Here is a 25,740-nt window from a genome sequence, read left to right as displayed (position 1 = left end):
TACACAGCAAAACTAAGCGAAAACACTCAAGGCCATTTTCCATGAATTTCCCACAGCAGTGAAGAGACAACAGAAAGAATCATATAACCAGAGTTATGAGCTCATATAAACCAATGCCTACACAGACATTCTCCTCTCTTCTCTCCCACGCTTTCCTACGGGTAGCTCTCTAGCCAGACGACACACACACCCACACACACACACACACACACACACTCTGCCTCCCCATAAACAAACGTGTGTCACAGGAGGCCTGTCAGGAGTCTAATGAACATATTGTCTCCCTCTGGACAGTCAGCGAGTCCGGGCCGGACCTGGCCCAGCCCTGAGCTGAAACTATTAGATAGTCAGCATCTATCCGAGTCACACACACACATGTGTGCATGTGCGTGCGGGCGCCTCTCGCCACCAACTCCTCTGCTCATTCCATACAGAGCCGTGGTGGTGGTGGTCATTCCATAGGTTGCTACAGAGCCGTGGTGATGGTGGTCATTCCATAGGTTGCTACAGAGCCGTGGTGGTGGTGGTCAGTGTCACCTCTGGCCTTTGTCTCAGACAGCCAATCAGGGGAGGATTATGGCACCCCACACGAAGCTAATCCGTCCAGCGGCTCCCATGGGTGGACATACAGAGTCGGCCACACTTGGGCTCTGCTGGCTGCTCTCCTACAGACTCAGGACACACACACACAGCTGGCAGCTGGCCAACAGCAGTCCGCCTCGGCGTAGAAGCTCACCACAAGTGTGTGCTGGTATGCGAGGGCACGTTAGGTAATGGAATGTGTGGAGGAGGCGACGCTGATTCATTGTGCGACTGTGCTGCGATCACTCCTGCTGGGGAGGTGAGTGTGAGTGTGTGTGTGTGTGTGTGTGTGGAAAGAGGGGGGGGGGGGGTGAGAGGGCAGTGAACTTCTGTGGGTAACACAGGATTTGAAAGCACAGATTGGCATACTGCCATTAACCATAACTGATAAGTGGTAATTACAAAACACTACAGCAGCTTCTTTGCATCTTCCAGCATAGCGCTGGATGAGAACCAATAAAAAAAAAAACAATCTCTCGGTGTTCATTTCTTGTAGCTATTTTTTTTTTCATTTATCAGGCTTAAGTGAAAGTAGCTTTTGATGCCAAAACACAGCTATAATTCAATAAATATTGTTAATATGCTCAGTAGGCCCGAAAACTTTCTTCAGGGTTTCAGCGGTGATCAAGCAAGGTTACTGCACTTCATTTCTCGTTTTCACAGCTAACACCGGGTAGTGAAGTTCAGCTGGCACAAGGTGGAACACAACGAACCCAAAAAGATAAGATTCATTCTGCTCCATTAGACAAAATCATCATGCCTGACCAAAAAACAAACAAACAAACAAACAAACAAACAAACAAACAAACAAACAAACAAACATCACTTCAAGTTGCCAGAGAATACGAGAAATTGAAAAACACAAAAGTACAGTAATGTGAGGCCAAAAATGCATCCAACTGTCATACTGGTGGCCCGTGGAGACCCAAGAGTAATATTAATGACATCGCAAGATATGAAAATTCCTATGTGTGTTGGGGGTCAGGGTGGTGTGTGTATGTGTGTGTGTGTGTGTGTGTGTGTGTGTTGGGCTGTAGTTATAATAGAGCCTTTTGAAACATAGCCCTGGTGCCCAGCCAGCGCCCCAGTGCGCCTGCTTCAGTGAGCAGAAATAGTGAGCATGGCCGCCCTCAGCTAGCTGGGGACGAGGCGCCTGCCAGAGGCCCGCGATCGCTCGTCCGCCCGCCAAAACCAAGAAGTACCAATTTTCCAATTGAGGCCCATTTTATGGGTTTTTCTCGGGTAGCCCCGAATAGAGGCGCACTTGCGACGCAAGACCTGAAGAAATGAGCGCACGCACACTCTCTCTCTCTCTCTCTCTCTCCCTCCCTCCCTCCCTCCCTCTCTCACAAATAACACTAGCAGCAGGCGGGCCACCAGAGTTACAATTTCCGCTTTCGGAGTGTTAACAGGCTCGCTAAACTAATTGCACTGGAATCACAGAGAGGGGAGGCCCTTTGCCTTTCAGAGACACATTCACACAAGCAGGCATGTGTTCATATATACACACACACACACACACACACAAAACAAGGGGCGGAGGCAAACATGGAAAGGATTTGATTAGGTCAGGGATGGTAATGGATTAGTAATTGGTTGAGATGAGTGAGTGTGTGTGTGTGTGTATGTGTTGAGCCCCATGTCCTGTGCTTCACCTTTAAGCCGTTTTCAAATGACAGTTCCTGGATCTGTGCCCTCGTTCTGACCTCTGACCCCGAGAGCTCAAGTAAAACAAAGACTCAACTTCCCCAGCCAGCAGCCGCAATACAACAGGCTCCAAAGTTCTTACCCTGTGAGTGACACACACACACACACACACCTCTATCTTAGGAGCTTTGGAGTGGACGGATAGCAGTGATATCATAGACTGTACAGTGCTAGCCAGTGGTGGACAAATAAAAGAGTTGTGATGAGGTGGTGTTCTTGTTTTAGGCCGCTTGACTGGGAATAAATCTGCCATGTAGGAGTTTTATTGCGGCGGATAAATGTTCCTGAAACAACGTTTGTGTCGATGGCACGGTATATTTTACGCTGGCACTCTCCTGGACAGGTTTTGGAGAACAGCCCTTCTGGACCGGGCAGCTTTAACACTTGCTCGCTCGGTGTGGGAATGACCTGGAAACAGCCCGGCGTCTCCAGAGGATCGAAGTCCAAAGTCCGCTGCTGGGGAGGGATTGAGGGAAGGCAGTGACCCTGAGATCTGATCCTGGATCGCTGTTTTTGTGTGTGTGCATATGAGAGAAAGAGGATGGGCGTGTGTGTGTGTGTGTGTGTGTGTGTGCGTGTGTGCGTGTGTCAGAGTGTGCGTCTATGAGAGAGATAGGGTGATAAGAGACACAGAGAGAGAGAGAGAGAGAGAGAGAGAGAGAGAGAGAGAGAGAGAGAGAGAGAAACAGAGAGAGGGAAACAGAAGTAAAGACAGAGAGAGAGAGAGATAGAGAGAGAGAGAGAAACAGAAACAGAGAGACAGAGGTAGAGAGAGAGAGAGAAAGAGAAAAAGAGAAAAAGAGAGAGCATGCGAGAGAGAGAGAGGGAAGCAGAGACAACGCGAGAGCAAAGAGCGCCAGCGTGAGCAGCATGGGTAATGGGAGAGGAGCAGAGTCATGGCTAAGCTGAGCGGAGGGGATCCCTGATCTCCTAGCGACCTGCAGTCACAGCCACTGACCTATATTCTGCTGCCGCCGCTGCCAGCCCACGTCTGCTCACAGGGACTGCACTACATTACAGTGCATTACAGTACTGGACTGCATGGGGGGAGAGAGAACTAGAACAGACAGTCCACACACCGTCAAACCAGGAGAGAATGTGGTCTTTGTGTGTGTGTGTGAGTGTGGTGTGAGTTAGTGGGTGAGAGAGATTAAAGAAAGGAGAGACAACTGAGTGAAGAGGACAGGAGAGAGAGAGAGAGAGAGAGAGAGAGAGAGAGAGAGAGAGAGAGAGAGAGAGAGAGAGAGAGAGAGAGAGAGACAGAGAGAGAGAGAGAGACAGAGAGAGAGAGAGACATGGGGAGGCAGAAAGCAGACAGGATTGGACTGCCCATATATAATGCATTGCATATCCGTCTGCCTGCTATGTTATGCTATGGCTTCAGTGTACACCCTGCCATTCCAATGAAATACAAACCCCACAATGGACACACATAAAGAAAGGGGGGGGAGAGAGAGAGAGAGAGAGAGAGAGAGGAGGAGAGAGGAGAGAGAGAGAGAGAGAGAGAGAGAGAGAGAGAGAACACATAGTGAGCAAAATAAAAAGCTCTATGCTTCACCATGGCCACCTTTCACAGAGCCTGCAGACTTTTTGCAGAGAGGAGAGAGTGAAACAAACTGAAATAAAAATAAAAACAAAAACAAAAACAAAACACGGACCCAAAGCTCAGGGTCCAGGCCTGGCTCAAAGCCTTGCTCTGACTGGCCCATAGGGCTCTCTGTACAGGCTCAGCCTTGCTCTGACTGGCCCATAGGGCTCTCTGTACAGGCTCAGCCTTGCTCTGACTGGCCCATTGGGCTCTCTGCACAGCTGGAGCATTAGCGTTAGCCTGGGAGAATGGCTAATGAGGAGGAGGGGGGGAGGATCTGCTGAAATAAAGATGATGTCTGGCTGGGGCTGTCCGAAAACACGACACACACACACACACACACACACACACACACCTCTCCAGCAGCCTTCAGCGCAAACACACACTGGGTGCCAGGTTCCTTTCCCAGCCCCAGACGAACAGGGACATTTAACTTACTGGAGGGTACACACTGTGTAGAGTGTGTGTGTGTGAGTGTGAGTGTGAGTGTGAGAGAGAGAGAGAGAGAAAGGGGATATATGTAGATTACGTAATGAAATAGAGAGAAGGGGAGAGAGAAGGAGAGAGAGAGAGAGAGAGAGAGAGAGAGAGAGAGAGAGAGAGAGAGGAGAGAGAGAGAGAGAGAGAGAGAGAGAGAGAGAGAGAGAGAGAGAGAGAGAGAGAGAGAGAGAGTTTTTTTGTGTGAGTTTTTTGTCAGTTGAGAAGAAAGGAAATGCAAGTCAGGGAGCCAGACAGTGGAGAGCAGAGGGTGGACGACAGACTGGGTGGTGGAGGTGGAGGGGTGGAGTAGAGACAGTGTGGTGGAGGTGGAGGGGTGGAGGAGAGACAGTGTGGTGGAGGAGAGACAGTGTGGTGGAGGTAGAGGGGTGGAAGAGAGACAGTGTGGTGGAGTAGAGACAGTGTGGTGGAGGTGGAGGGGTGGAGTAGAGACAGTGTGGTGGAGGTGGAGGGTGAAGGAGACCGCAGCGGCAGCAGGGGGAGAGGACTGTGACGAGAAAATCAAAGCAGGCCAAAAGGTCAACCTCCACTGGGCCAGGAAACAGGAGAGGAGAGCTCTCCGCCTGACAGCCCGGCCGGATCTGTTTGCAGCGTCTTTAGTACAGCTTGACCCCACTGACTCCTTTAACTGGCTCTTCATTTAGGTCTCACACACACCATACATACGCGCGCGCACACACGCACACACACACGCGCACACACACACACACACACACACACACACACACACACACACACGCACACACACACACACACACACACACCAACTGGCCCTTCCCCCCTTCTGCTGTTACCTGAGTGTGTGAATGTGTGTGCACATGTGACAGACAGAGGCTGACATGCAGCAGTCTTAGAAAAGTGCCATCTTTTCTACAGTTAGTGTGTCAACACACTGCTCAGATTGTCTGCCATTAGCCAGCCAGGCAGCCATTATGTAATTAATTAACTTCACTTTACCATTGCTTCATTTGCAAAACGGATGTCAAGCTCTTTACACTAGGGAGACAATGCTTCACCTAACCATTTACACCACTTTGCGCGCACACACACACACACACACACACACTAAATTCTTCTCTATTCTCCATATACAGTCAGCCAGGGTGGACTCCCTGGGTGCAGTCATTAAGGAATCTCTATTAAGACTTGTCACCTCATTAAGCTAACATGCACATCAGAGGCACCCTACCGGTCATCCTATAATTAACAAACTAGTAGGTGAGTGATCAGGAGCCTTACAGCATAGATCCACGACCGAATCGGCCCGTGTCTGTAGGAGCCATTGCAGACCGGGTGTGTGTCTAACACTATAAATTGATAATAACATGGCCATTCACTGAATAAAAGCACTGTCAAAGGAGTCATATCCCCTTTGAAATCGTCTTCGGCTGAGCTAAAGACCATTTTGCAAGCTTTTGATTTGCAGTTTTACATAAAATTCATATTCTATTTTGAGAGGAAAGACATAATTCACCAATGAACGAGCTTAACAGAAAGCTTGGAGAACATGGACATTTTCTTACGCTGAGGCAAGAGTATGGTGTGTGTGCCCCCCCCCCCCCATTTTACGTTTGGAGAAGTCATCCAGCTCCTCCTCGCGTCTGGCCCCCCCCCCCCCCTGTTTTTATGACCTCCTTTACTGCCGGCTCTCGGTTTTCTCTTTCTGCTTCTCCATTCTGCTTTTTTCTCTGCATTTTACAGCAGGCAATATAAAGGGACGCCCGGCCTCCCCCACACTGTCTGGGCCTTTGAGTGCCTTGGCCGCGTTATTTATGTCCTGGAATCGAGTCGCGCTCAAGCAGCAGGGTGGCAGCGCGCTGGCGTAAGCCTACATCCTGACGGCAGACTCTCACACAAGAGCCTGCGCAACCAGGATGAGAAAAATAGTAAAGAGAAAAAAAAAAAAAAAACAGACTAAAATAATGCTCTCCATCAAAAACAATAACAGCTATCATCTTGTAAACGTGCTCTATGTGCAGACTGTTCACATTACACACATGTAACAAAACAACTGAGGAGGTATAACTATCTCTCTCTCCCTCTCTACCCATCTTGGCGTTTCTATCCCTTCTCTCTGATCTCTAAATTGTTCTTTTCATCCTTGCCATCCTATTCCCCCCTCCTCCACCACCACCTCCTCCTCCAGGCAGGGAGCCGAGGCCAGAGCTGGGGTTGGGGCTGGAACTAGGGCTGGGGCTGGAACTAGGGCTGGGGCTGGGGGCTGGGGCTGGAACTAGGGCTGGGGCTGAGGGCTGGCCGTGGCACCTGTGGAGGCCGAGCCCAGGCTGCGAGGGCGTCGTTGAGTAATCAAGTCAAACGCCTGTGCCGCCAGGGGCCAGCGGGTGACGGGGGGCTGAAACCGAGGAGGGGCTTAGGGAGGAGGAGGAGGAGGAGGAGGAGGGAGGAGGGAGGAGGGGAGGAGGGGAGGGAGAGGCGGTTTAGGCTTTGCCCAGAAACTGTCAGCACGTCCGGGCACAGCACCTCTCAAATCCGCCTTAGCGCAGCACAAATAGAAACTCACAGCCTCTTCAGCTCGTCTTCTCTCCGTCCCCTCCCCCATCTCTCTGGTGTCTGATTAAAAGTCCTTCCGCACACACCGCTGAGAGGACCACGGGGGGCGAGAAGAGAGTGGCCCCAGATAAGCCGCGACATTAGCAGGGAGCACGACCGTCGACACATTCCGAGAAAGGCGAGGAAACACAGAAAGAGAGGCGGCGATGCTCCCGGCTTAGAGACGCACGCCGTACTGACAAGCACTGTTCTGCCGAGTGACCCTGCCTCCTCTCTTGGGTCAGGAAATGCCTGATGCGTCCTGCCCAAGAGTACTGGCCAACTTAGGAGACACCTGGATCAGGCATCAGAAACAGAGTGGACAGATATAATACTGGACGTCAAATGGCTTGACTTCTTGACTTAATACAACAATAACATTCTAGGACTTGAACTTCAATCAACCTCTTCAACAGTTGTTCACGCACACACACACACACACACACACAATCCTGTAAAACCAGATGATGACACGCTAAATAGACTACTTAAAGCATTTTTTTTGGTGTTGTTTTGGTTGTGCAACCCTACAGGGCAAGAAGCTGCCACCGAGGAACAGGCTGTTCCGCAGGCACCAAATGGGAGCTTGAGGTTTGGCTCTCGATCACGTCAGGGCGGCACATGAAAGGGAGCGCGGCTCCCAGCACTGTGCACACACGTCGTCGTGAAAAGGCACCAGGGCTTGCGAAATCTTGCCCTCCGGTGCTTGTGCAGGTACCACACACACACACACACACACACACAAGCTCGCTCTTTCTCTCCCGTCTCACCCACGTCTGCGGTCCTCTTTGACTAAGAGCGGCCAAGGAGAGCCAGCTTGTTCGGCTTCACAAATAGACCACCAGTTACTGTCTTGCCACCCTCACACACACACACAAAATCTCTTTCAAACACACCATTAGGCTTCACAGAGAGAGACAACCAGTTACTGTCTTGTCACAAATATATACGCACACGCACACACACACACACAACCTCTTTCTCTTTCAAACACACCGTTTGGCCTCAGAGAGACAACCAGTTATTGTCTTACCACATACACAAGGAAGTTTATTGTCACATGCATATAGTTACTGGAAGTAAGAAATGCAGTGAAATTATGTCTGGTGTCAGCCTATTTGTGCATTAATGGGGGGGGTAAAAAGTGCAGTAGAAGAGGGGTTTAGTAGATTAAGTGGCAAGGGCTGCATAAGAAAGGTGGGGGAGGATTGGGATTGGGTGGGGGGCACCAACAAGGAGCACAGAACCTCTTTCAAACACATGGCAAACACTTTTGTATTACTTCTCCAGCGACACAAGGGTCTATATGCGTGTTTCTCTCCATATGCGTGTGTTTCTCTCTCCGAGTGTCGTGTGTGTGTGTGTGTGTGTGACACAGCTAGACATTTGGCTGAGATACCACCATAAGGCACTTGTTGAAACTGTGGTGGCGGAGCTAACAGCGGGAGCACAACTCTCTAGGTTCCGTGAGGACAACGCGGAGTAGAAAAGAATGCACTGATTGCAACAAATGTTGGTGGCTGGCTGAGTTCTCCAGGTTTTCTGTGGCTCAGAGAGAGAGGGGGGGGACCTCCAGAGCAAACTCCTCGGCCTCCCTGGGGCTCCTCTCGGGTCGTTAGAGGTGACCACAAAAAAACAGCACTTCAGCTTGGCTTCCCAAACTGGAAACCACCATAGATCATGGTGCACCACTAGCTGTTTTTTACTTGGGCCATGGCTGGCCATCCTTATGTCCACAGGACACAGATGTGGGGCAGTTTTCTCTGTGTGTGTATGTGTGTGTGTTTGTTTATGTTTATACGTGTGTGTGTGTGTGTGTGTGTGTGTGTGTGTGTGTGTGTCTCTGAGTGTGCGCTTGTGCACACGTGGGCGTATGTGCGCATGTAACGCTACCACCCCAACACTGGCGGGCCTTTGTGGCGGCTGCCAAGCATGTTTCGCATTTAAGGGAGAGAGAAATAAACAGCAGTGGCGGCGGCCAAACCCAAACCACGGTCTGCTCCGCGGGCCCACTCGGCCAGCTCCCCCTCGTCTGCTGGCACCGTCGGGACCTGCTGCCTACTGCCACCGAGACGTGTGCCGCTTTGCCACACCAGTGCCAGGCTATTTGCAGAACGGCCGACCGACAAGCCAGAAAGCCACAGTAATCCGGCAGGTTGTAACCAATGCCGCCTTGTGCCTATTCAAAAAAAAACAAAAAAAAAAACCTACACACACTCCAAGCCTTCCTCCTCGCATACTAGAATTTTTAGTGGGGACCAGGACATCACCCCCCCTTAAACACACACGCCATATTTCCTTCTCTCGCTGCATTCCACCCCTCTGCACTCCCTCCCTCCCTCCTTCTTACTTCCAGCAGGGCCCAACTTCCCATCCCTCTCTCGCACCGCGCCGTTCATGGGAAACAATAAAGCGCCACATGCTCTTCCTTTAGTTAGGACTTCCTCACTTTAAGCGCCACATGCACCGCCAGTAACTGTGCCCCCCCCCCCCCCCCCTCCCTCCCTCCCTCCCCAAAGTCTAAGCCCTCTCGGCTGCGGGCCTATTACAGGGTCGGTGCGGGAGGCTCCGCAGGCCGGGAACTTTCAAGGGCAGAGCTTCCCTGCGGACGCTGTGGCCACTGACCCGGTGAGACCTGCTGGGCTCTGTTATGACGAGGGCAGCTGGACGAGCACAGGAAGAGAGACATGGCGGATCACTCAGGGTGTCAAAATGACCTCTGACATGACTGTCTGAGCTAATCCTGTACATGCATGCATTCACCACGTGACTTTGAGCTCTCACTCACACAGTCCAGTATGGCTTTGTGCCCTCATTATACTGGTCAATCACGTCACGTGCCTACAAATAACATCATCAATAAAATATGAACACAATGTTTTCCCCCCACAAAGTAGCATTTTAAGCTTGCATAGTGTGCTGAAACATAAAAATATGCTCTTTCTTTCATGTTCTCCACCAGCTGAATGATAATCAGCTTTACACAAACATCAAAATATTCTCGCTCATCCCAACCTGTCAAATCTTTTACATCGGCTCAGCTATACAACTAAAAAATATATTTCCCCTAAACAGCTCCACAGTACAGCATTTGTGCGTGCATGATGTGGACCGGGCATGCCCTAAACAGCTCCACAGTACAGCATTTGTGTGTGCATGATGTGGACCGGACATGCCTGTGGAGCAGATTTAGGCTCTGCTGTCCTCCAGGAGACAGGAGATCTGGGCTGCGCTGGGCTGAGGCTGCAGGCCACCACAACAAACACCGCCTGCTCGCATTGCGCTGTGCTGTGCTGTGCTGTGCTTTGCCGTGCCTGCTGTCCGAGCACCGGTCAGGATGATGGAGAACATTTCAAACAGGCCGGTGACTGATGCGTTTCTGGAGATCCGGTGCCTCAGTAACCAGCCTCACTGCACTGCACTGCACAGCCCCAAGGTAATGCGACGACCAGACAAAAACAAAGCCAAGGGGTGGACAGGATGGGGGAAAAGAAGGACAAGGCGACCCTGCTGAACTAGGAGGGCTGGCAGGGGCAATTCAGAAGTGAGAAAAACACACAAGACAAAACGTATATGGGGGGAAAATCCACGTACATCTAAAACCAAGTTTAATTGAGTCACCAAGATGCAATGCCAATTATGTTTTGTTTGTTTGTTTATTTGTTTGCGAAATTGTTTATACTGTCTTGGTGTCATGCACGGGTACGCTGGCAACTAAGCCGGTCTGTCCGGCATCTTTTGTCTTGTGTGTCAATGTCTTGTGTGTGAGCGCTTTGGGTTGCACTCTGTGCATATAAAAGCGCTATATAAATAAAATTGACTTGACTTAAAACAACCCCAGAAAATCAAGAGGTCTTTGCTAATTAGGATCTCATGGATCTTTTTGATTCAGTCAGGTTGCACCCTCCATTCTGTGACACACACACACACGCGCACACACACACACACACACCTCTATGCGTGAGGGCAATTGATGGAAAACAAAGGCTGGAGCGGGGCTCTGTCACTTGACAGTTTCTGGGGCCAGTCCAACTGAGAAGTGGCATGAATAGCACTTAAGTCATCAATGGAGCTTTATGGCAGGCCTGAAGGGCCGTCTAGCCTTTTGTGTGATTTCACTGCCATTGGTCTGCCTGGGCAGGAAATGGACGAGGAGGAGGAGGCGGGGGGGGGGCGCAGACATAAAAGTGAGTGCAGAGTTACGAAAAAAGGATCTTACTAAAAGATAACACACTTTGGGAAACGGTAAAGTGCACAAATGCTAAAAGAGTTTGCAAAAAAATAACTGAAAATGGAAAAGAAAAAAAAGTTTTTTTTTTTTTTTAAACTAAGATGTTCTTAACTCACACCCCTTGCAGCTCATGTTTACCGTTGCAACCAATGCAATAAAAGCATCAAGGAAAAGCATCTCCATGCTTGGAATTTAGTGAAACACCTTTGTTGTGCTAACTTAGCCTCAGAAGCACCTCATGCCACCAAGACCCCATGCTACCACACAACAAAAGCCTGTTGCCCTGTTTTTTTGTCTCTAATCACTCTAGTGACTTGCAGTGGTGGCTCAGTTAGCTTGACATTATCCCTATTCTAATGACCTCTTTGACCCCCGTCTCCAAAAGAAAAGAAAAGAAAAAAGAAAAGCACACCGCTCCAGCTGTAGGTCTCTCAGCCCGTCCCCATCAAAGAGGGGCTGTAGGGGCTGCTGAACAACTCATTCCTCAAACAGGCTTACACGGGCTTAGCAATGTTGACTTGACCAAACAATCACAGCGAGTCCGTTTCCAGGATAATCAGAGCCATCTAAAATGTCACGCTCACTCCCGTGACCTCTCGGGATGTGTGGCGACAGCAGAGTTTCTGTGTGTCTGTCCACCTCAACACACCTCTTCCCCAATCACCTATGAGAATATACTTTCCTCATTTATTTGTATGCTTATTCTTTTTACCAGAGCCTTAAAGAATGAAGTAAGTGTTCAGTGTAGCTGATGATCCCTATTCTAGCTGCCACATAATGCAATTTCCTGGAAGGCTTTCTGATGTTTAAGATCTTTTACATTAATGATTAAACAGACAAGGCTGTAGGATGAACATTTCTGACATTACATAATCTATTATTTCTGATGGTTTCCTGTGAGTACTACCTCTGCTACAGAAAGGATTTTCTTCTTGGCCAATTCACTTCATAAAACTTTTAAAAATATATTTTCTAAATAACATCATTATTATTTAATTGACATTCCACTGACAGCAAAGGACACCAAGCCTGTCAAAAATAACTGTGGCCTAAATATACCAACATACACAATCATTATAGTCGGATATCTAATAGGCAGATGTAGCCTATGATTATACTGTTGAAATGCATTGATATCCTCATTATAATGAAGAATTGTGTGTAAAATATAACGGTTACTGTAAAGAGACACTAGTCACAGGCTGCACATTACAATAGCCAATGTCTTTACAAGCCTGACAGCATGGTCTACTTGAAAGCTGTTTGGAAGTGACAACGAACATGTGCTGGGGCAAATCGTGCTCTGCCAACACTCACATCGGTTGGCGCGTCCTCGACATCAACGTAGCCTGCACTACCCCATCCCCCAATCCAACCTGAGACTCCGGGGGTTAGGTTTACGCACAATAAACATGCTTTAACAAAGTGCTAATGTATACATAACCAGAAGCTGCACATTTGAGAGAGAAAACTATGATTTGGGTTAGTTGTTGAAGATGAGGGGACCACCTACAGTGATTGGAGCCATTCCAGTGTTGGTTTCGGATGGAGGTGCTGTATGGTCGAGGCGCTCCAGACACGAGGCCTTTCTCCGGGATCAGGCATCCACGGTTTTGATGATAGTAATCCATGCTTAGAAACGGATTCGAACTAGGGGTGAGCCCAATCACATCCAAGCCCTCGTACATTATGCAGTATGAGAGAAAATGCCTCCTTCCTGGGATGTTCCGTTCTCGAAGCGACGATCAGAGAGTTTGAAAACATCAGGATATTCAATAGCCCTCGAATGTTTAGTGTACTTTCATTTTGTTGCGGAATAAAGCAATAATTGTAGCTTTCCCCGGTCTTGCTTGCGACAATGTTTCCCACTTTGCAACGCTCCTTTATCGCTGAAGTTCCACAGTCCGCCTGGGAATACAGAGGAGACGAGTCGGCTTCGAACTAAGAGTAGGTCAGTTCAGAAACCAGCAAAATGACACATATCGGAATGCATTTGTTGCTAATCAGTGGCATTCCGTCAAACGAACATTCCCGCACGTTGCCGTGGTTGGGAACAGTAGGGGATAATTCTTAACCTACTGTTTCCGCGGATATAAGCCCAGAGAATTGCCAAAGCTGTGGCTCAGCACCTCGCTTAAGGTGGCCTATTTAAAATCCACGGTTTAGATGTTGAGGAAAGTCAGTCGGTACCTCGTTCGTTCGCTAAATGAATTCATGCAAGCAATGTCTCCTCTCTGCCATGCACGCAGCGACCGAACAGCCTACATTTAAAGATAAAATATGTTTAGCCGAAACAGGTTTGACTGCAAAGCCGCCAAACAAACTGCTCAATATTAATCTCCGAAATAATCCTTCTGTTTACAGTCCTGGGTGAACGACGACAAAAACTTCAATATGTTCCTGTTCAAATATGTGGTCATCCAGAGTAATCTTGCTCGCATCCTGCTATTTCACTGTTCCTAATTTACCACTACGGGACGGCCAAACCTGTCTTGGAGGGGAACCTCGGATCCCCGTTTAGTTTCCAGTCTCTTTAGCTCTAATTTTTGACGAGTGTCAGCAGCTGCGCGTTAGGCTCCTCCTCCGCCGCCAGCACTACCCCCACCGGCCGCTCTCTCTTGCTATTGGCCAAGAGTAAAGCAGGGGAGACTTCCTCCATGTGGTGGCTCCCTCTCTGCAGCAAGCCATAGGGCCCAAACAATACGCAACCTAGTTTAATGTTTAAGCGACTGCTTTGTAATTTATTGGTGTGGACACAAGTCGAATATAGATTGGATTTAAATGGGTACATTGCATATTTTCTGTTTTTACAGTAAGTCCAGGTTAAAAGAACAATAAATATATCACAAGAAAACAGTTCATATAAATCAGCTTTCTACCACCCATAAGAACACCGGTCCTGAAAACTGGTTTCAGCCTAACAAATGCAGAGATTGTAAAACAATTTGTGCAATACTTCAGCAAGGTACACCATGTACACATATCACCACACCTTCAGACAGAATCTTATAAACTGGCTATTCATGATGGGATTATATGCATTCGTTCTATACATTCATCCTTTGGTTAAAAAAAAAAAAAAAAAAAGCCCCTCTGGATATTTCCATGATCATAGGCTGTGTCTTCCCCAGACATGGATTAAGCTTAGTCCTGGAATAAAAGAGTTATTCAATGAAGAGCCCCACTGAAAAAAAACATATAAAAAAAAAAAAACATGGTTTAAACCATGTCTGGGAAACCTGCTCTGACTGGTCACATTCGGTTGTATTACTTAAACCGATTTGTGAAATGAATGTGTGAAATAGCTTGTCTATATTGATAGTGGGGCATTCCATCTGAGCCCTGAACTGAATTCTCTTAAATTCTTAAATGTCACATTTAAGAGTTGCACAATGAGTACAATGCATGCTGTCACAATCACTGACTGCACTCATGGAAAATGTAACCTGGCCATGAGTAGCCTTCTGCTCCTCCTTATGTCATCCATTATGTCATTTCCTTTAGGTGTTTTATTATGCATTAATAATAAAAAATGTCCAAAATAAAATGTACACCAACGGATGCCACTAAATAAGTCCCAAAGCTCCACAAATCCAATATGTCCATATGACCTATGTAACACTTCCCTGTGTGTGTGAAATGGTACCTCGTCCTACACACTAGGACGTGCTGCAACAATGCATTAGTCAGTGAGCTGAACCAAGGTTACTGTCACAGCTTGAGAAATGGCTCCATCCATCAGCAACGCCATACATTCACCTCTCCCTCTCATTTTCAAGCCTCGGCAGCCGCATTTTTGTCCTTGACGCGTAAGAGCAGGCGGTATTGATTTTCCTCGTTTAAAATATTAGCAGTGGTGCGAAAAGGCAGCTCATCCAATAAATACACATTCATTAATGCACTCGCCATCCACCGAGACTCGTGTCGAACTATAAATATTGTCTGCGAGCGCGATCACTCACTCAAATGAACGACCATTAAGGTATGAATTATGTGCCGCCGTTAATAGACGTGATTGCACACGCATTAGAGTTTGGCACTGCGCTCTGTTAAAAGTTATTCCCATGTCCCTAAGCCAACGCTGAATGAATACTGATTCCACTGAATGAGAGGAAATAAAAGAAGCTAAAGCCGAAACAGAGATCGCTGTAGAAAGAAGTGAGGGATGTGTGAGAGGGTGTAGGCAGCGTTCATAACGGCAGCAAGCATAGAGGAAGCTGGGGTGGGAAACGGGTGACACAAGGAGAAGCCAAGTGCTGATCTAAGACATGTGAAATGTAATGACATGAAAGCAACGGCCTTATCTGCATCTACCTTTTCCTGAAACTCTATGACAACGAAAACCTCTTATTTAACATCTCCTGATGGGGGAATTCAGAAGATGAAGCAACAGACAACCCAACTGTACGCTAGCCCTCGAAAGTACTGCACAGGTTGAATCATTAAATATATAATATTCAATAATGACTAACAATAATGACTGTCAGGGAACCATCTGCATAAAAAAATGGACAGCAAAGCACACAAACAGCAAAGAACAAGATGAAGTCCTGTTTTTTAGATGAAGAGTCTGATAAAAAAAAAAAAGGTTGCTGGATTTACCAGGTAGAAAAACAAAGGTAGAGAATGCTTTTATCTTTTATCTGTGTCCGGAAGAAATTCAGAGATTCTGAGAAGTACCGACAACATAATTATGATGCAGAAAAAATTCTTTATTATACAATCACGGCCTGTACACATGCACAGTCCTGGCCTCCACGCCTTTTGTTCACATGCTGAATGTATTAACAAAAATAGCTGTCAGCTCAAAGGTAATATCGTCTGCAGAGACCCTTCACTGAAGGGATCTGCAACATCAAGGCACTTTTTCCACTCCCAGCACTCGCATGGCATTTCAGAGAGGCCCACTCCTTTGTGTGTGTTCCATCTGTAGGCTTCCCCTTCCTGAAGCACCCCTTCTGTTTGTTAAATGATCCCCTAGGGATCAATAAAGTATATCTATCTATCTATCTATCTATCTAAATAACATTCTAAGTATTTCACTTTCTGTAACTATTGTATGTCCTTTTATTTTTTTTTGTTTACAGTTTTACGAAGTTTTACTCCCATTTATGTATGTAAGCGCATTGAAATGCTTCTGTGTGTGAAATGCACTACATTGCATATTGTACATCGCTGGCATGAAGGTTATCGCTGATATCTCTGTGAAAGAGACTCAGGGAGAGAGAGTCTTTCACAGCGAAGAATGGACGTGGCCTTTGAAAGCTGTGAATGGGAGAGGATACAAGTGGTTATTCCTGTGTCCTTGGTGAATGAGCCCGAGCTCACCAGCCTTTCTTGCAGATGTAAATGCTGCTAGGGCTTGAGCTGTGATGGGCTGGGGGGGGGGGGGGGGGGGTCTTGTGGGCAGGCTGTTGTGTTGGGGAAGGTGGTGTAAATTCAAAGAACTTTATGAGAGGCGGGAGGAAATGCATGGGAGAACCTGCTGGCAACTTGAAAGTGTGAGACTATTTATGACCGTAGTCCACGACCCTCCCCCCACCCCACCCCACCCCCCCACCACCACCATGCCCCTCTCTCCCACACACACACACACACACACGCAACACACACACACACCAACTTCCCAAAGCCATGAACTCCTCCCCCACGCCCCTACAGAATCATGAAAACACCCCCCTCCATCTCACCCCCCTCATTGTCACGGAGGCATCACCTAATTGACAATCACAGCCAAAGCAGGACATTACAGACCCATAATGTTCCCTTTGTGGGCTTTGCATTTCCAAGCTGATTAAAACCTCACTTCTGCGGTCATTAGCGTCTCCTTTGGCCATTTTGCCCCCCCCTCACTTTCTCTCTCTCTGTATGTCCGACACTTGGCTCTGTGTTTTGGTAAGCTAAAGAGACAAGGCTACTGAACGTTCCCAAGATTTGTGCTAGTTGTAGCGCTGAGTATGTGTGTTTGTGTGTGTGTGTGTGTGGGGGGGGGGGGGGGGTGAGGGGGTTGGGGTTCTAAGCTACAGCTACACTGTTATCCATCTACTGTACGTCCATTTAACCTCCGTATCCAATCCCATCTGTGGTCAGATTTCAAAACACACATCCCTTGACCATTTGCGTGGGTCAAAACGGTCCTTACACAGTATATTTCACTGCTGCCACTAGTGTGTGTGTGTGTGTGTTTGAGTAGAAAGAGAAGTATGCTGTACTTTAGATATATATACCGAAAAGCAACAAAAGCAACTTTACTACCATGGCTACATTCATCATAGCTCTAGTACTAGAACACCCAGACAGGAATAATACCAACCATATACCTCTACAGAAGGGGAGCAGAGGGGCACGCAGTGTATATTGTATTGCTCTGGACTACTGCCATTGACAGGGTGGGCCTCAAGTATCTATCTTGTGTGTGTGTGTGTGTGTGTGTGTGTGTGTGTGTGTGTGTGTGTGTGTGTGTGCATTCCATGAAAACAGACTCCACAGGCACACTACACACTGGAGCAAGCATTACAAAAGGCCAGCAACAAGAGGCAACCTAGCATACAACCTAGGGTTGTATACCTGCCACGGTTTAGCCTTAACACACACTTGGGTCAGATTTCTCAGACAAACAAAACAGACAAACAAACAAACACAAACAACAACTGAAAACAACCACCCTCTCTGCGTCTGCCTGTAATGCCTCTCCTGTGTCTGGGCCAAGGCTAATGCTTGCTTGCTTTAGCATATGGGGCGGATTAGCTACTGTGAGCATCTACACCAGATGTGTGTGTGTGGAGGTGAAGAGAGCGCACAAGCTGCCGTGGGAGACTGGTGCCGCTGCTTAAGTCTGGGAAAGGCTGCCTCATTATCTCCCAAACAGAGCCGGCCAGGGGAGCGTCTGCCGCGGAGGGCGAAGGACGGAAAGAGAGAGAGAGGGAGAGAGAGAGAGAGAGAGAAAGAGAGAGAGAAAGAGAGAGAGACGGAGAGAGAGAGAGAGAGAGAGAGAGAGAGAGAAGGCGGCTTCAGCAGGCCCTGAGCTTAACACAGCTTTAGAGCGAGGCTGAGAGAGGGATAATGAGAGACAGAGGGGAAAGATAGAGAGGGAATACCAGTGTGTGTGTGTGTGTGTGTGTGTGTGTGTGTGGTGTGTGTGAGTGTGTGTGAGTGTGTGTGTGTGTGAGTGTATGTGTAATAGAGTGAGGGGCAACAGATCGGGAGAGACCGTGTTTGTTTGTGTACACACACACTTGCAGACAACAGCCTCCTTGCTTTGGTATCTACTGTTGGCTCCTCCAACCCTTAAACTGACAAGGAGGAGGTGTGTGTGTGTGTGTGTGTGTGTTTATGTGTGTTGGGGAGGAGGAGGGGGGGGGGGGGCAATTGGAAATGACTGGATTTGTGCATCTGTGTTTTGTTAGTCTATATCATTTCAGTTACGCACACACAAAACATTCCTGTGTCATTATGTAAAATCAATGGGTGGAAGTTAAGGACATTTTAAAGAAAGGGGTCAATTCAGACTGTTCCAGGGCTCAGTGTCTAGGCCTATACCTGATAACGCAGATGTCACGTCGTCATATTACGTAACACTCGGATCACTGGTGCAAAGTGCACAAACATAAACAAAAAACATCTAAAGAATCATTGCAAACTTCAGGCTGATTTCAGTCAAGAATGTGTCTTGTCACGTATTTCTAAAAGTGAATGAAAGCCAAATCTGTGGGAGTTTTGAATTTATCGTTTTGACAGTTGACAAATATTGTCTCTATTTAAATGAGTGCAGAGTCTAAATAAAATGTAATCTTAATCCAACCATAACAAAGTCATTATTCTGAAAAATTAGCAGTTGGTTCGTAATAAATACATCAGTATTTCCAAATATGGGCATGGCGGTGACATAATACTGGCTGACAAGTCTGCCCTGGATCCTGCCGTTGCATAGTGTCACTAAAAGTGTCTCCTAAATACAAGTCAACTTTAATTTAACTTTAATTTTAGGTTGTTGAGTACAGTGGTAAGTTCATAAGTGGTTGGAAATAAATGTTTGCATAAGGAGCATAGGAAGTAACGTTAGGAATCACTGATCAATGCGATTAGCTAGGCTGGACCAATGATTTCAAAGGTAACAAAAACTCTATGCTCATTGAGATGCTAGGATTAGAAACCTTCTTCACAAAGTGAAGTCTGGTGATAACATGCTAATCTCGACCAGGCCTCTCTCAGAAAGGAGATATCCATCCCAAGAGTCAATAAATATTTAAATAAATGTTAAATTAGGAAAAATAAAATTAATAAAATATTCATGCACAACAATGCATGTGATGTCACAGACACTTGTGTAACATGTTTGTTGAAATCATACGCTAGTACCAGATCATCTGCTATGGATGCATCTGGCTGCTTAGCAACCATCCCACTGACCTAATGACACCCAGTGCCAGCTGTGACCAGAGATGCTAGTCAACCATGCAGAACAAAGCCACAAGGGTGTGTGTGTGTGTGTGTGTGTGTGTGTGTGTGTGTGTGTGTGTGTGTGTGTGTGTGTGTGTGTGTGCGAGAGTTAATGTCTGTAAGTGCATACTATATGGTGTATGTGCTTCCTGCGATTCCGGCACAGATTTGAGATATTAAGTGCACACATAATCTTCCGCGCCCAGATGAGCATGTGCTTGTGCGTTGCCAGCGGAGAGCTTATATAACTAGTGTGTGTTTGCGTGTGTGGGTGTGTTGGATTGAGTACAAGCGATCCGTGACACTCAAGTATTTGCACAGCGCACACAGTTCATGAGCGCTTGCTTGCATGTTTGAGTTTGCATGAGAAAACCAAATAAAACAAACATGTTTCAACCCCCTCCCTCATAATTTAACAGTTAATGCAAACTCTCGTTTGAGAGAGATAAAGAGAGAGAGAGAGAGAGAGAGAGAGAGAGATAGAGAGAGAGATCTTTTTATCTGCAAAAGCCCTAGAGAGGGACTATCCAGGTAGGAGCTCACTTGCCATAGAATCTGTTCCAGTGTCTACTCTCATCTGGGTAGAGAGAGAGAGAGAGAGAGAGAGAGAGAGAGAGTGAGGAGAAAAAGAGACAGAGACAGAGATAAAGACAATAGACAGACAAGACACAGAGGCAGGATAGAGGCAGTTTAGCCTGGTAGTGGCCATCATCCCAATATGAATGCCAGATCTTCATTGAGATGCCCTTTGAGACGCCCTTTGCAGATGACATGAGTAAGAAGTTCTGGTGCTCTCTGAAGCATGCTGTCATGCGGGCTCCTCTGAAGCTGTGTAAGAGTCTGCCAAATGCAGTCCAGTTCTGCTGCAGCTAAACTAAAAGAGCAACTGGTAGCCCAAGTTACTAGTATAAGTATATATACTCTTTTGATCTCGTGAGGGAAATTTGGTCTCTGCATTTATCCCAATCCGTGAATTAGTGAAACACATAGTGAGGTGAAGCACACACTAATCCCTGCTACAACAGCGGCGCAACAACAACAGCCGTTCCTACTGGTCGGGGTTCGAACCGGCAACCCTTCGGTTAGAAGTCCAAAGTGCTAACCAGTAGGCCACGGCTGCCCCTAAAAACACCTTTATCATGCCTTTAATTCTCATGGGAGAAACACATACTGTACATCTGTACAATAAGCTGCATGGGATAAAAGTGTTTTCTACTAATTGAGTTAATGTAATGCAATGGAACAATAGGGAAGCAATGGAGCAGGATGGGGCTGGTGGGGAGATATGGGACAGGGAGATGTTGAGGGCTGAAGGGTCCTTGAGAGGGAGATGTTGGGGGTTGTGTATTTGAGGAGGTGCCCATACTCTACTGGGGGTTGGGGTAGGTGGGGGGGTGGGGGGGGGTTGTGTCATTGTCAACTCAAGTCGACCCAAGCCTTGATGAGGGGTCTCAGAGGGTGAAAGTGGGGCGGTGGGGTGGGGTGGGGTGCGGGTGCTTGGCCTGTGGTTTAGGGGGGGCAGGGATGTGACATATCATCAGCATTAGCATTAGCATTACCGTTTCAAAGGGTCACGGGGCTAGGGCACAGGGTGGGGTAGGGGATTTCAGGGAAAATGCCCCCCCTCCACACACACACACACACACACACACACACACACACACACACACTACCCCAAATCTGCCCCCACACACACACACTACCCCCCAACCCCAGGACGTTAAGCCTCCAGAGACCTCTGAGTGTTGACACTGAGGGGAAGAGGGTCGGGATGACAACAAGACAAGATGACAGGAGAGACAGCCAGCCTTGTAGCTATATGCGGTCATGTAGCGCATAGTATACATTCACCATATAGTGGATGTACAGATGGAATCAAAGGGACAGGATGGGAACAAAGTACAATGGCAGGCAGAGAGAGCTATGCTGCTGCTAAACACACTCCCTCTTTACCTTGAACCCCCACCCTCCACCTCGCCCACCCACCCGTCCTACCCCCCTCTCCAGTCTTCTACAGGGACACACAGCACCCCCACCCCACCCCACCCCACCCCAAGGTCCCCCTGCGCCCCTGCATCATTCCCCTCCTCCGTCTGGAGAAAGGAGCAGTGGGATGGCTTTGTGCACGGGAGGCCTGAACAGGAAGGGGTCTGTTTCATCCTCCGCACACACAGCCCCAGAGGAAACACTAGCCCAGCCAGCCAGCCCCCCCCCCCCCCCCCCCCCGTCAGACAGCAGAGCACTCCAGCACTCGCACACAAAAGACACCAGATATATTATTACCCTGGCTGGGGGGAGAGATGGGGGATGGACACTTTTATTCTAGATACTCTCTCTCTCGCTCTCTCTCTCTCTCTCTCTCTCTCTCTTTCTCTCTCTCTCTCACACTCACACACACACACTCCACATCCTTCCAAACTTTAGTCTTTGCCAGCAGGACAGTCCAAACAGCCCAGACGGCTAGTGCTGCTAAACTCTTCCGGCTTAAACTTGAAAATCCACACAAGCACTGTGCCTGAAGCCTGCTGCTGCTGCTGCTGCTGCGGCTGCTTCATCCTCTGGCCTCCCTCCATGCCAGCTCGGATGTTTGGGCACGTATCGGCGCATCGATCGCCAGTCTGAGGGCCCCTCCGTCGAGACCCGCCGGATCCTTCTGATCAGACCCCGCTTCCTGGATCAGAGAGCGCCGCCGAGAGAGCTCCCGCTCAGCGAGTCTGTTTTTGAACTCTGGACGACAGTTGGCGCATGATCCGCAATAGCCCCCCCGTCCCCTAATCGCGCTATTATGCCGGGGACGACCCCTGTTTTCTCTGAGTGCAGGGAGCACTTTGCGAGTGCAATCACTCCTGCTCACGGGCCCTGATTCAATTAAGCGCAGGACAGGGGTGGCGGGGGGCCAGCACAAAGGAAAGCCACTCGCTCTAAAGGGTCACTTAATGGACGTCAGTAATGATGAGAGCGCCATGATGCACTAGACTGCATTAGTAGCAGGGCACATCTGCGAAACACTCAACCGAGAGCTGTCAGGCATTTAAGTGGAACCTGCAAATGTTTTTGGGGTTAACTTTGTGACTGTCTCTGATCTTAAAGGGACGCTAAGAAAAGAGAGTACCCATTCACTGCAATTACAATAACAACAGCATAGTATAACTGCGGGGGCTGGGTGGAACTGTGGCCATTAATGGGTGCCCAGGTTGTCAATCAGTCAGGCAATCAGTTATTCTTATTATTACACTTATCTTTAACAGAATAAATACAACTCCTCTCCTCTAAAACCCTCCCTCTCTGTGTTCCAGCTTCTCTCCTCCTGGCCCAACAGCAAGCTAGCCTTACACATATGCACACACACACACACACACACACACACACACACACACACACACACACACACACCCTCACTACCCCTTGTTTTTACGTCTTCAAAGTTTTGCATCCATAAGGTAATGTTTTGAGAACTTATCTACTTTCCCACAGATTTGCAAAAACTCTGAACATGAAACACTGTAGAACTTTTTCTTGCTGGTTCGTTTTCTGGAGAGAATATACTTTACCAACTAAATACAACACTTTCTGGCACAGGTTTCAATAACAATATAGTTACAATCTTGTCAAATGTAAATATTAAAACCTAGCCTACACCTAGCTTGCTGAAAGAATAACCTAAGGTAAGGTACCTAAGGTCACTGACTGGCCAGGCTATTTTGATGTGTAGATTGGGCAAATCAATTCAACATGTGTTAATAATATCTAGATCCTACCCATATTCTATAAGTTACATCCACAGTGAAATAGCCTACTCTGTTCAAGGTTACTAGCACTTAGCATCATGTTATAGCAATCTAACCCAGAAAACGCTACAGCCTAAATCTGAAGTACATATATTAATATTCATTACCATTAAGGACGCAATGAAAGACCAGACTGAAGTTTGACAGAGAATGAAACGTGATTGGATAAAGTTGGGGCTGTGTCACTATTGTTTTTCAAAAGGTTTCATATTCGCCTGTCTATATGGTGACCTAAGGGTAATAGATTCCTATCATGAAGCCAGCTTTGTGCTAAGCCATGAGAGCACGGTTGCCATAGGGAAGAAAGGGCAACACACGACAGAAAGAAACTGTGAACACTGTGAATTCACTGTTCCCTGTCAACTGGAGTAGGTGTGCAGTGTCGGGTTGTGTCACCCATGTACCCCCTCCCCACCCCACCCCCACCCCCACCCCCACACCCTAAATCCTAGTTTTAAAACTCTATTGAGTCATAACTAGAACCAGCTGTGCACATGATCTGCCTTGCTCAAAGGAGAAGTGCAAGAAGAGAAGGAGAGGGGAGAGACAGACACAGGGAGGAGGGAGGGAGGGAGGAGGGGAGAAAGAGGGAGAGAAGGCAGAGTGGAAGGGAGGGAGGGAGGGAGAGAGGGAGAGAGGGAAAGAGAGATGAAAGAAACCCACGTACGCAGCTTTAGTGTTTTTTACGAGCTCAGAAGCGAAGCGCTGGCGTCCATTTTGCCCCGTTCGGCTCACTCTGTGGCTGAGCAGCAGCAGTGGCAGCGCTCCCTCTGAGCGGAACCCGGGCCTCGCCCCATTCAGGGGTTTGATAATATTTAACCAAACCCTGATGGGGCCATCTGGAGCTGCCGCAGCCCCTCTCCCCCCACTCACATCTGGGCCCGAGCCCATTGTGGACTCCCCTCTCCTGGTCCCCACTCTCCCTCCCCACCCTTGCACAATATTTCATCTTTTGTTTCGTTCCTATCTACACTCGGCTCCTCTCCCCCCCACTCTCCAAACACACACACACACACACACACACACACACACACACACACACACACACACACACACACACACACACACACACACACACACTTCCCATCTAGCCAAGCCCCAGTTCCCTTAGTTTTCCACTTTCGTCTTCTTCCACTAACTGTCTAGAAGGTCCCATTCCACAGTGCGGCATGTAAAATCTAAAATATACAGGACATTTCGAGAGTCGTAATTGATGGCTTTTTTTCCCACAACCCCATAGTATTCTTGTTTTATTGCACCCTGTGGTACCCCTCAGGTTAGTCTTTACAGCCTCATATCAAGGGGAGCTGCAGCTTTCTCCTTGGTGTTTGGCAATCATAAAGATCATCTGACAAGCCATGACATTCTATCATATATTTCAAAATGTGGCTGTGGACATTTCAGCAAAGTTCATATAGCCACTAACAGGACAGTCTTTATGCTGGCTCTGTGATGCGGAGTTGAAACCGTGCACCCAACTACTACATCCTCAAAAGAAATCTCACAGGAAAATAGACCCAAATTATATCACAAGAGCAGGAAAGGAAGTTTGGGAACACATCAATGGAAGGACTCTTCCCAAAACTGGGATCAGGTTTGGACAGTCTGTAGTGGCAGCTGCACTTGGGGTGGTGGTGTGGACTAAGACGAGTGTGTTTGGAGGGGTGGGGTGGTGGTGTGGACTAAGACGAGTGTGTTTGGAGGGGTGGGGTGGGGGTGGAGTTTGTGTAGTATTGGGGGGGGGGGCTACAGGGGGGATGGGGTGAGTTACTTGGAGAACAGAAAAGGAACAAACACGCTGACCCTTGGCCCACTTGGCTTGCCGTAGCAGTTCCCACTCGGAGGGTCTACAAAAACAAGTGTGATCTCACTGACCCCTTCGACTCTGCTTAGCCAAAGCACAGCCCGGAGAGGACCGGGCTCCATCTATGGCGACTGCTGAACGTGATATGCTTCCCGTACTCTGGACAACGAGAAAAGGGAGGCGTTATGGACAACCCCCCCACACAGGTTTACAAAGGCCATGTCCAGGAAGGACAAACGAGTCAGAATGCCAGTATTACCCAACAACAAGCTAACACAACACATGTCTATGAATCATTCTCACTCCATCCATTTATACACTAACCTTGGCAGGATTCATACATCCCTTTGAAAAGAGCTTCAAATCCTATGCAACAAACTATCATATTACGATAAGCATGAGACAGTTTCTCACACAGTAGTCACTACGGACATAAAATCTGATGTGTGTGGTGGCTCCTCTGCAGGACCGTTCTCTAACTTAAGGCTGGACTCTAAAACAGGGAAGTCACAGTGATGATGAATTCTCCGCAGACCACTAAAACCACACCCTT

The 25,740-nt window shown here is 47.9% G+C and overlaps 1 protein-coding gene across 1 annotated transcript in view; it reads right to left on the bottom strand.

The window, feature by feature from the left end:
* Positions 1 to 22,168, bottom strand: part of rarab (retinoic acid receptor, alpha b) — a 34,357-nt gene extending 12,189 nt beyond the window's left edge. The window contains 4 exon segments of the mRNA XM_042086579.1: positions 6,481 to 6,660; positions 7,123 to 7,208; positions 9,475 to 9,588; positions 22,027 to 22,168. Coding sequence (XP_041942513.1) covers positions 6,481 to 6,660; positions 7,123 to 7,208; positions 9,475 to 9,588; positions 22,027 to 22,168 — 522 coding nt within the window.
* Positions 22,169 to 25,740: the final 3,572 nt, after the last annotated feature.

The sequence above is a fragment of the Alosa sapidissima genome, chromosome 3 (assembly GCF_018492685.1).
Source record: "Alosa sapidissima isolate fAloSap1 chromosome 3, fAloSap1.pri, whole genome shotgun sequence".
In the NCBI taxonomy this organism is placed as follows: Eukaryota; Metazoa; Chordata; class Actinopteri; order Clupeiformes; family Clupeidae; genus Alosa; species Alosa sapidissima.
This window is presented reverse-complemented; position numbering and strand designations above follow the sequence as displayed.